The sequence below is a fragment of the Triturus cristatus genome, chromosome 4_1 (genome assembly GCF_964204655.1).
Source record: "Triturus cristatus chromosome 4_1, aTriCri1.1, whole genome shotgun sequence".
Classification (NCBI taxonomy): domain Eukaryota; kingdom Metazoa; phylum Chordata; class Amphibia; order Caudata; family Salamandridae; genus Triturus; species Triturus cristatus.
In genome coordinates this window covers 880,773,071-880,785,357 of record NC_140585.1, presented here as the reverse complement: position 1 = coordinate 880,785,357, position 12,287 = coordinate 880,773,071, and the positions used below count along the sequence as shown (strand labels likewise).

The 12,287-nt window shown below is 44.8% G+C and overlaps 1 protein-coding gene across 1 annotated transcript in view; it reads right to left on the bottom strand.

Moving 5' to 3' along the window:
• LOC146855703 (uncharacterized) overlaps positions 1 to 12,287 on the bottom strand; it is a 1,104,791-nt gene that overhangs the window by 851,895 nt on the left and 240,609 nt on the right. The window contains exons 5-6 of the mRNA XM_085653597.1: positions 9,850 to 9,943; positions 1,892 to 2,065 (exon numbers count right to left, since the gene is read on the bottom strand). Of these exons, the coding sequence (XP_085509723.1) occupies positions 1,892 to 2,065; positions 9,850 to 9,943 (268 nt within the window). The remainder of the gene's footprint in view (positions 1 to 1,891; positions 2,066 to 9,849; positions 9,944 to 12,287) is intronic.

The window sequence follows — 12,287 nt, the reverse complement described above, 5'->3', positions numbered from 1 at the left end:
TACATTTTGGCACTTGACATGTTTTATGTAATCAAAGATTGTCCCCTCCCTAAATTCTAGCCATCACCACCATTTATAAATCAACGCTTTCATACTCTACCGGCAGACACTCTCCGGTTCACATTATTATCCGCTCTCGTATGCAGGGCTTTAAGTGGAACGAAAAAAACTGGGGCTGGGGGGGTCTCTCAAAGAGCTGTGGCAAACTTGCCTACAGGACGTGGCCTGCACAATCAGGGGAAGAGCCTAATTTGAACTCTACGCTGTAAACAAAAAACTCGTGCTTGTTTATATGGCCTCTAATATTGCTCCATGTGGGATAGCTGAGGCCTAAAACAAAGGGTACACTGACTTGGGTTCACTAATAACATTGTCATCATAGCGCGGTAAGAATGTTTTGTCAGTGCATTTTAAAAACACTCTTTGAATAATTGTCTCTCAAAACAGTGACATAATGTGATGCCCTAAAGTAAAACGCTACTCCATGTTTAGGAAACACACTTTTTTTTTAATTTTGAAGAAACTTTATCAAATCAAAACATGTTTGTAGCACAATTTACATTCAAAGCCTGACCGCATCTGGCAATGACTACACATCGTCTCTGTAGGACACAAATCTATGCAGGCATATGTGGATTTGTTTTTGCTAATATCAGATTAACATGCATTTGCAATTCAATACATCTCGCATTTACAAGAGTTTGAGCTATTGGCATTTTAAATGACAATGCCTTTTATTTATGTATTTTGAAAACCTGAACGCAGTGCTTAAACACCACTTTGTACTTATAGTTGTTGCTTATGAGAAGCAAGGCTGCCAGTGACTGCGCCTCTTTTACTGCCAGCTTTGCTTCTCGTAAGCTAAGACTAAAAGTACAAAGGGGCAGATTTATGTTTCCTGGTGCATCCCTGCAAATCAGCAGGGATGCGCCAGGAATGATGCGTCACGCAAGTTTACCCTTGCGCCACACATGATGCGCCGCATTTACAATGCGGCGCATCATGGCGCAGGAATAAACAGATGCGTGACGCATCCTATGGCGTAAGCTTGGCGCAGTGCTTCAGTTGCATCGCAAGCGCGACGCAACTCCAGCACTCTTCCAACCTACCCTATCCCTAACATGGTGCGTCAAGCCTTACGCCTGCTTCAAGCAGGCGCAGGGTTTTGGCGTATCAGCGTTGGGAAAGTGACTCAGTCAAATCTTATAGATTTGACTGAGTCACTTTTCAGGGGCGTTCCTGCGACGGAACGCCCCCCCCCCTCTGTCGACACGCCCACGTGAAACCTGACGCAGGTTTTACGTGGCGCAGGGCTTTACATCGTGACGCATCTCCATAGATGCGTCACGATGTAAATATGGCCCAACGTGGCGCAGGGTTTACACCGCCGTTGCGTCACAAAAGTGACGCAACGGCGGCGTAAAAGTGGCTCTTCTCCAATATAGATCTGCCCCAAAGTGCGTGTGTACGCACCGCTTGCACGGATTCAAAACACACAAATAAAAGGCATTGTTATTTACAAGGCCAATAGTTCAAACTCTCGCAAATGCAAGACCTATTGCATTGCAAATGCTTGTTCTCTCCTTCTGTTTGCTACAGAGACTGATAATGTCATCTGTAACGGGAACTAGGAAAAGGAAGTTGAAGACCTCTTGTAGAACAAGGGCTAGTCACTGTCCTCAACCAACCACTAGGTGTCACTGGAGGATAACAATGTTTTCCTTTCCTGTATTGCTGGTGGAATGTTGCGTTTCTGGCAATCTCAAATGCTGTTCTCAGTATATCGACTTGGCAAAGACTTTAAGAGCGTCATTAGAGGTTGCACACACCATAGAAGTTCAATACAACTCAAGTCACATCTCCCCGACACCCAATGTAACTTTTAACTCACGGCCCGAAAACTGCTTGATGGGTTTTGGGGGTTCCGAAGCTGTGAAGCAGATCCTTCTTGTGATCTTCGGCAGTAAGTTTTTGAGGGCCTCGAAGCTGTCCACGTACATCACGTGCTCTTCAAAAGGCTCGGAGGCAATTTTCTTCAGCTCTGCCCGGTCAGCATTTTTTATTCCTATTGGGAAGAGGAAACAAGCATTTTCAATGCAACAGGTCTCGCATTTGTGAGAGTTAGAGTTATTGGCATTGTAAATGACAATGTTTTTTCCACAGGTGCTTTGGTATGGAGTGGAGTGGATGTATGTGGTGTGGAGTAGAATTATGTTGGTTGGATTGGAATTGTTAGCTGGTGGTTTTGAGTGGATTGGTGTTGTGGAATTATGTGTCAAGGTGTGCAGTGAAAATATGTGGATAGTAAATATGCGGTATTGAGTGTACTGGAATTATGTGGAGTGGGATTGTGTGTCATTATATGGAATGGTATTTTGTGTTGTGGAGTGGTATGTTGTGGAGTTTCATTATGTGGTGTGCTGTTGAATTTTGTCGCATGATGTGGAATTTTGTGGTGTGGATAAGATGGATGTGGTGTGTTGTGTAATTGTTGTTGAGTTTAATTATGTGGTTTGTTGTCTATGTGGTGTGGAATGGAAACATGTAGAGTTGAATTGTGTTTCGTGCAAGTGTGTGACATTGAGTGAAATTATGCTGATTAGAATTATGTGGCATGGTGTGGAGTGTCTTAGAGAAGGACTTGTTCACTCGCTCAGTGCAATTTCGAAGAGGTAAATACTTTTTTTCACCTGATGTAAAAGAGGGTGACTTTCAAAGGGGGTGACTCTTCGACCTTCGGCTTACGAGACATACTTTAACCAGAAAGCAACTAGTGATGCTGATAGTGAGCCTCATGAAGACTGTTAGTTTGACCTCTGGAATAGAACACCAGGATCAAGAAATGTTGGAAGTCACAGTGACCTATTCAATAAAGGCATTGTTACACCTGCAATAGTGTCCTTTTCACACAGTGATGTATTGACATCCTGGCTTGCAAGATGCATTAACATGGATGCGCATCTCCAAATCATTGATAATAGTAAGCACTGCAAAGGATTATGGAATTTAAGATTAGGTGTGCCTTTGGAGATGTATTTGCCTTTATTAAATGGCTTACTGACTGATGATTCCCCTGCAAAAGTACATATTGTAGTTTATTATTGTTTTCGTGCCAGTCTCTTATGCATGTACATCGATCCCTGCACATGCACACAAGTAAAGAATTAGCTGTGTAGCTGAGACATATGGTAAAACGACTAACCGGATTAAACTATTTTTCAAGCATTTTATGACACGTTGCAAATGTGTACCATATAAATCATTGGGTTTTAACGCCCAAGTGAAATTAGATCACAACTGTGATCTTTCGAGTGACTGTCCGTACTAATAGTTGTGACTACTAGACCAGATGGCAGTATGGACCCGATCAATGGGACTTAATTAAACAAACAGAATGGGCAAGAGTGTACACTATAACACTAGCTTGTTGTATCTGATTTGGGCCTTCTTCAGAATAAGTGGATTCCGGGGGCCAGATTTACGAGTTCTGGCGCATCTCTGCAAATGCGCCAGAAAAGATGCGACACGCAATTCCCTCCCTGTGCCACCACGAATGCGTCGCATTTACAATGCGGCGCACCGTGGCGCAAGGATAGAGCGATGCGTGTTGCATCCTGTGGCGTAAGGGCCACGCATTGCTGGAGTCGTGTCGCAAGCGCGACGTGGATCCGGCAATGCTCAGGGGCGCCCTATGCCTAACATGCTGCGTCCAGGCGCAGGGTTTTAACGTAGCATGGACGTAAAAGTGACTCAGTGAAATCTTGTAGATTTCACTGCGTTACTTTTACGAGGCGTTCCTGCAACGGAACGCCCACCCTACGCCAGAACGTCCACATGAAACCTAACGCAGGTTTCATGTGGCGCAGGGCTTTACAACGTGACGCATCTCCCTAGATGCGTCACATTGTAAATAAGGCGTAACGTGGCGCATGGTTTACGCTGCCGCTGCGTCACAGAAGTGACGCAACGGCGGCGTAAATGTGACCTATGGGGCTTGTAAATCTGCCCCCTGGTTTTCATTTGACCAGAACTGCAACCAATGAATTTCAACATATGAGCTTAAGAAAACGCAAATGCATGACGGATGCATTCTGTCCAAAAGCAAAATAGCGTTGACTGTGACTGGTGGAACGAAGAGATCAAATTGAATAGTGCTCTGCCCAAATGTGGTCATTTATTAAAAATATCCCGCTAACGTGGAGAGTGTTCAAAGAATTCTGCTCTGTGGTATTTGAAACTGCAGAACAGTGAATATAGTTTCCCACCCATTGCACACGGAGCACCTCAACATTTAAATCCTGCTGTGAGCCATGATGCAGCATCTGGAAAGCAGCGCTGAGGTTCAACGTGCCCTGTCTGTACGCATCTCAACTGAAACCAAAATCTCTCACACTGAAAGGGAGAATTGTGTGGTTAGGAGAAACACTGTACAGGGCCCTGAAACCTCTCCAACTTTAAACCAGTCACAGTCGGAAGGTGCTCTTCCTATCATGCTTGTGCAAGCAGGCCTCTGCCAAAATAATAATGTGTGTGCCGAGCTAGCAGAGGAGACCATGTCAACATGTGGATGCTTCTCTCGTTAGATCCCTGCCAATACCCTGTCATCGAAGCAGCCAGGAATGGACAGACAAAAGCAAGGGCGGACTGTCCACCCATTTACCACTGCAAAAGAAATGCGACATGAAATAGCAGCGAATAAGTAAACATGCAAGTTTCAGTTAAAAGCACTATGAAAAGATTTCAAACTTCCAGCCTTCAGCAAACAGTCTGTCGACCGAAAAGTAATTAAATACAAGTAATATATTTTTTAGATCCATGCAGCAGAGCCCTCGATAATCCTGCGACACAAAAGGATGATATATGACCAAGGATGCACTAAATAGGACGGTAACGTAATCTGACAACTTCTGGTTGGTACCATTTACACACCATAGAAGAAACGTTTTAAAAGTCCGTCCTACACAGCACGTATGTCTGATAATCTCTCGCAAACCCCTTGGTTTTAAAAATATGGCATGCTAGGCAGTAGTCAGTGTGGCAGCAGGGTGCTACTTGAACCAGTTTTGCGTAAAAAAATAATATCTAGTGTCACTAAATGGTACCAATTCCATGCACCTTACTGAACTGCCACACCACTGGCGCAACAAAAGTTAAGGGGACCCCCTTCAAGGTACATGAAGGGGCCCCCACTCAGTATTTAAGATGGAGCTCTCAGGCCTGAGTACTGTGCTGAGGGGGCCCCCTGCCGCTCGGGGCTCCCCCGTCACCGCGGTGGCTGCAGGGGCCTGTGTTACGCCCCTGTGCCACACCACATCTTGCCGGACCCTGCAAGGCGGTCACTGGCCTGGCTTGAACTCCAGGAACTTGGGTAGCAGCCAAAACAAATTCCTGGCTGCCAGTGGTCAACAGACTGTGATGCTGCAAGGACGCTCCGGGGGAGATAGTTCTGGTTGCACTCAGCAGCCCCGTTCCCGTTCTTTATCCTTAGTCCTCCCTTCTAGTTCAGAGGCCAGGAAGCAACAGTCACCGATCCAGATATGGCTGATTGTTGGAAGGCTGTCACCTTGACTGACAGACAGGCACACCTCTAGCCCAGCCCACAGGCTCCAAACTGAGCTGCTCCTATTGGCTGTCTGTGGACTCTTTGGACAGAGGAATGAGGAGCCAAAGCCAATCAGCATTTCGAAATTCTGTGCAGTACGATGCTCCAATCCTAGATCTCCTTATACAATAGGCAGTGCCGCCCTCACTCAGATGACTCCCTTGAATATGTTCAACTGTGGAATTGGTTGTTGTGCGTCGTGAAAGTGTTAGCATTGTGGGAAGTTGATATCCGTTAAACAAGTTGCTGTGTGGGGCAGGATGCAAAAAAAGCATTAAAAAAGTGAAAGCGCGCATGGCGCGCTGCAATTAAAAAAAATAACAAGCTCTTGCCATTGCGCAAAGGCAGCCGCCTGTTTATATTTGCATCGCGCTTTCACTTTAAGGCGACTGAAACAAGCTGTCACCATTACGTGAATAATTTTATATTTGCATCGCACTTTTACTTTAAGTGAAAATGTGATGCAAAAATAAACATGCGGCCGCCCTTGCTGTAGGCGACTGAAACAAGCTGTCGCCATTACGCGAATAAGAAAAAAAAGTGCTAACCCATTAGTTAAAGGAGACTGTATAACGCTGCAAGTAAAAGATCCAGTCCGGATGGGCCGTCCAAAAAGGAAACAGGGTGGTAACAAAGAAGCCTCATTTTGAATCGAAAGTCAGCGTTTGGCATAAACGATGACGCCAGCCAATAAGAATGATGGGCGGGGCTTCAACTCCACTTCTGAAATCTCCTCGATTACAATAGGCCTCGCAGAGCAAGCAGCGCATGCGCGCTGCAACGCAGGTCTGCGAGACCAAAAAAAACTATTAGTAACAGTGGAAGGTATTGGCAGGACAGCTAGAGCAGAACGAGGCATCGTGCTACCCATTAAGGTATAAGTGCATGGAATTTTGTTCAGCGTTTTATAAGAAATATTGTTGACAGCGAAACCAAGGAACCTGAGCAGTAATGCTGCATTTTACTACTCCTGCAGCAGTCAAAGGGGCCATTTTCCTTGCCTGCACCTGTGCCCCTGACACCCTTGGTAAGTACCTGCCCAAGCTGGATGTTTATCCAGCAGCCTGGGAAGGATGTATCCTTGAGCAGTCCGGGCAGGATGTCACCTTGAGCAGCCCGGGTAGGATGTCACCTCGAGCAGCCCGGGCAGGATGTCACCTCGAGCAGCCTGGGCAGGATGTCCCCTTCGAGCAGCCCTGCCCACTGTGCACCAGACCAGTGTAGAGGTGCCTGCAACGGGCCACGATTTGTCTACAAGGCAAAGGGGAGAGAGAAGCTGTGGCACAGAAGGTGCCCTGCTACACTCAGCTTTGGAAAGGGCAGTTTCCATTGTGACATTACAGGAGTTCGTTTAGCTCTCAGACATAAAATCTCCGTCAGGGCAGCTTCCATTGTGACGCAGCTGTAGCAAGGGCAACTCCTTTTATGACATCACAGCAGAAAAGTAGCTCGTGGCATGAAGTCAGGTATGAGGGCCGCTCCGTGGGCTCGACTCAGAAAAAGCAGTTAGATATTTGCTATTGTCAATTCCTTCCTATGTTTTCATTACACTTGTGTGATTTTTTACTTTTTGAAATTAACAAAGGGTTCCCCAAGTCCCCAGGAAAGTTGTGACAGCTTCAGGTCCCAAGGAGTAGGTTCCCCAAAATACTAGTGGAAATCTTTTAGGTATTCCTATTTACGTCACAGAAAAGCCGTTTTCACAATGCAAAAATATAAAAAGTGTACAATTACAAAAGCAAACATTTATCTCATTGTAGCAAATGAAACATATTTTTTGTAGTTGGGAAGGTATTTGTTTGTAGTGGAATACAACTCTTCTTCTATACCTATCAGTTTTGAGGGTGTTCCCTTCCCAGTCCCACCTGGAAACTTTATGAAGCCTGCCCTTAAAATGAAAAAACATGAAAGAAAAAATCAGGCATTTTCCCGGTGGGCCGGAAGGGTGGGGGCCGGTTTTTGAGCAGTGGGGGATTGTTTTGCAGAACTGTAACAAAAGCGGCCGACAGCAATGCCAAAATGACAGTAGTGCTGCTCACTAGCACACAGCCCCCCCCCCCCCCCCCACTCGCCCCCGGGCCAGTCCAGCTGACTTGCCAGGTGTAGTAATGTGCTTAGTAATGTGCTTATTTCCCTGTCCATAGGCCTGACATACAGTGTGTTCATTTGAGTAGCGCCATGGTGATAGAACCTGGTGTTTTAAGATCATTGATGAGTTAGTTCAGTTGTACCTGGCACAGCCTGCTAGATGGATGGAACCTTTTGTACTTGGAATAAACTTACTTCTTCCTCTACCCTGGATCTTCCTTTTATTCATCCTTCTTGATTTTACACCAGGGCTGGTTTGTCTTCCCAGTCCTGCCCTGGCCAAGTAATCTTTTGTGAATGCCCACTAGTATGTCCTGCATTAAACTTTTGTTGTGGTGTTGTCATCTAATGTATATTTCTATTTTTTCAGTTTTATATAGCACAAACTTGGCCCAAGGGCATTAGAGCCCTTTTCTGAGCAGGCGCAGCCGGTACATAGCAGAGGTGCGCCATTTGTCGCACCACGTGCTGGAGCAAGAAGAAGGCGACCAAAGGGTGGTACATCTCGCTGGAGTGGCGTCATCAGAAGGCAAGTGCTTGGGGTGTTAAAGCACTGCATGGGAAGGATCCACCTCTTCATTCCTCGGCCACGCATGGGACGACTCCTCGCAGACTAATATCCCTGTGACTGGTGCTGCATCCTGGCAAAAGCAGAAACCCACCCACCAACACCCTAAGCAAAGAGCTGAATTGGTGGAATTGGTAAGCAGAAGAGAACAGGGTACACACAAAGTGGACTGGATTGCTGATTCTATACCCTTGTCGGTGTGGTTTGATCTCTTGTGGCACGGGGCTGGCAGGAGGGGAGACTGGCCTGCTGGAGGTCCTGTACCTTTCTTCCCTACCTAAGTTGCCTGGATCTGATGATTGAAGGAGACTACGCCAGGGAACAGGTTCCCTGGCAGGGACAGAGCATTGTGTGGTTCCCTGGTAGTGTGCATTTTAGAGGGTGTGTTTCAAATTCCTCTGTCGTGCTTCTGCAAGGCAGAGGAGAGCTTGCATTCAATGGATGTATTGATGTGTTCTCTGATACCCTTTAGGGGAAAGTATATTGTTGACACTTCGTGCTTGTCCCAATAGAGATGTATATATTTTGAGAGTTTATTTTGAACTTGATGGCATGTTGGGGGGAATGTGCTTGGTACAAAGCATAATGTGAGAGTCAACTGTCATACAGCCGGGAGGATGCATTGTCTTATCATCTTCCCGGATGCTCATGTCATCTCGAATCACTATATAGCTGTGGTTCGATTGTCTTCTTTTGAGTCTGTGAATAAAAGAGCTATGTCTTGATAAACCACACTTTTGCATAGGCCTCATTATGTTTCTGGTTTTCAAGTTGGTTGGGGGGCGACTTGCACGTTGTGAGCGCACAATTGAAAATCACGTTTTCAGGAATGGGTGGATTCATTGATTTGCTCAGAATCTCAGGATGTTGAGCTAAGGCTGTGATTAGAGGTTGGTTCCCCAGTTCCAAGGTCAGCAGCTGTAGCTGTTAGGCCACATCACTTCCTCAAGTAACAACATTTACGAGAAGAGAACTTCAAGACACATAGGAATATTTTAGTAAATCAATGTGGATTGGAACCAGAGGTCCCAGAAATACTAGCACCAGATGTGGCTGAAAGCTGGATAGATAATGCTCCAGTCATTGTTTCTGCTTTATCTTGACAAAGTCAACTTTGGGGAAAGCACTTTGTGCAAAGCCGTAAAGGGATTCAGTCACTGTGGGTTGTAGTAATGGAATATATGCAAATGCTTGAAGATCTGGCACCATGCACAGTTGGGAACCAGCACCTCAGAGGCCGAGTAAGCCACGTAGGCTACCACTGGAGCGGTCCAAGTATCTTACTCCCACAACATAAGTTTAGAGAGAGTGGGAGATGGTCACATCTGTGGGTGAGATGTATGAAATCTCACTCCTTCGAGATTTCATAGGTTGGGCAGTGTTGGATTCAGGGGCATTCATTGCAGTGCCTTAGGATACAATGCATGCCATAAGACATGACATCACAAATGTGTTTAATCGATACCCTGATACCATCTGCATAACATATCATCTTGGTAAAAGCAATGAATGCATAAAAAAATAGCAGTCATTGGATAGAAAAATAGGTTTTCGTGAAAGGTGGCTGCTCCTGTCATACAACACCACCTACCTATGGCAAATACTGTCACTCCGTTGTCCTGCAGCTGTTCAGCTTTCTCTTCGACAGCGTCACCAGATTTCCCATCGGTCAGCAGAATTACTATCTGTCAAGGTGGCAAAAAACACGATTACTGCCTGGTACAAAGAACTGCAATATTTTCTGTCAAATGACCAAACATAAAAAAGTTACATTCATTGCATGAATACAAAGCTAGCTTATATTGTAATGTGCCTTTGTTCAGATACATTATACACATTTTAATGGCAAATAATTCACCACTAATAACATAGGTATACCAGCATAATCAGTGAGAAGCTCCAGTATTATACTGTATATTAAACGCAATAAAATGTCATTATGTAGATTAAGCCATGTGTTTTTACATCATGGAAATTCTCTAGTACTAAATGGATTTTTTATACCTGAAAATGTCAAGTCATACATGTTCTTCCAAACTCAATATTCTACGACAGGCTTAATTAGGTTTTCTATGAAGAACTTTAGGGAGATATATAGAATGTGTCTAAATGGGATATTAAAATAATGATATAGGGAAAAATGCAAACATTACACACAGACCCACACAGATCTGAGGCCTAAAACTTCCATGCAAAGTTTTCAGGTTAGAGAGAGTTTAAGGCCCCTGTAAAAACACAGACCTCTGCACAGAAGTAGCGACATGGGAGAACAATATGTCTAGCAGAGATAAATAGATCACATTGTTTGTTAGAAAGTCAGGAAACATCTTGCAGTCAGTAAGTTGAGCCTAGATCATATCTCCCTCCAGACTGAGAAAACCATCAGTGCTTATGGGCACAGGTTACAGAAATAGGTTACTACAATCTCTATATACTAGAAAGACTGGCTGAAGAGAGCCAAATTACGTTAGGGCCTGTTTCCTTTGTAATTGTGAAACTGGTACATGCACCCATTGATTAAGTGCGTACACAGGATGGACTGACCCAGGTGCACATCCTGCTTCTGAACATGGTGACACAAATGCCCACTTTTGCTTGAAATCATATTTCACACTTAATGTCTAGGCTTGATAGAAGAAACCACATACAAAAGGTCAAATAAGCGTAGCCAATCCGCATCGAGAAAGACATAATTGCTCGCTGTGAAGAAACATAAGTATATCTGTAAAGTCATTAGTATTGATCAAATTTCAAGAATAGAAAACCCACATAGGGTGTTTCCGCTAATCATGCGATGCGAGGGCCATGTGGCCCACACCTTTATTTGCTATTATTTCCAAGAAATTGCTACATCTACTGATGCTATCTTGTATGTCCTGTGTGAACATTGCTTACGTCAGTGATGAATTTATAACCTTCTCCTTTGTAGTTTAGGGAAATAAATAGGGATGCTTCTGAGCTAAAACTCCAGACATCAAGTTGCATCTCCATGGAGGTGAACTGATCTCTCCTGTAGTAACTGATCTTCACTGTAGTATTGTAATAAACCTACATTGCTGTGTCAACTTGTCTTCTTGGTGTTTGTTCAACAGATTTTCCCTCCAACAATAACTTTATATAAGTCTAATTCATTATAGAAATTTCAGATTATTTTCAACAATTTGTCTGATAAAATACATCTAGAGGACAAATTAGTAGTTTTAAAAAATACCACAGATTTTAAAAAGAGCTTTCCTATTACATTCACCATGCGACTCAAAAAGGAGAAGGAGGAGGAGTTTCCGCCGAGATTTGGAGAGGCATGCAGGATTCCACATCAGGAGAAGCACCCTGAGTCGCCTGAAGCCAAGGGCTGGGATACCACCTCAGATGGACCATGGCGTGGAAAAGGAAGACGTTCCAACCTGCCATTCCGACCCGCCATCTACCCCTCGAAGGTACCCACTGGTCAGACACCATTGCCTCCTGGTGGAGCATGGCTCTCACAGGAGTGTGAAAGGGTGCAGGCTTAGGGGAAGGGGAAACCAATACCTCCTTGAATTACTGTAAAGATACAGCGGGTGGCAGCTGCGCTTTCATTGTTGTGCAGCCTTGCAACCTTGTAGCTTCTTGTCCTTTTTTTTGGGATTCCCTTTTTCTGTTTCATTATGAAACTCTCTGTTTGTCCACTGCACCAGTGATTGGGACGTAGGTACATAGAGCTAATTAACAAGCTCTTCAACTGAGTGTTCGTGCAACTCATGGTGGTGCACGAGGGCCCTCTACTTTTCTTTGAGGACTTCTGCATAAGATACAATGGGTGCACGGTGTACACTTTTTATAGCCACACAACGTCTGTAGTCTAGAGAGCAGACTCTTCACCTCCACGAGCACCCTGATACTTGTGCACTGGGCAGTAATAGATCTCTGATTTAAGTCCTCACCGTAAACAAAGTACTTACCTGCCATTTTGTTTTGTTTCACCGAGGGCACCAGCAGGCGCCAGTCCACCAGCACTGAGGGAAGACCCGTACAGAAGAAGCAACATTG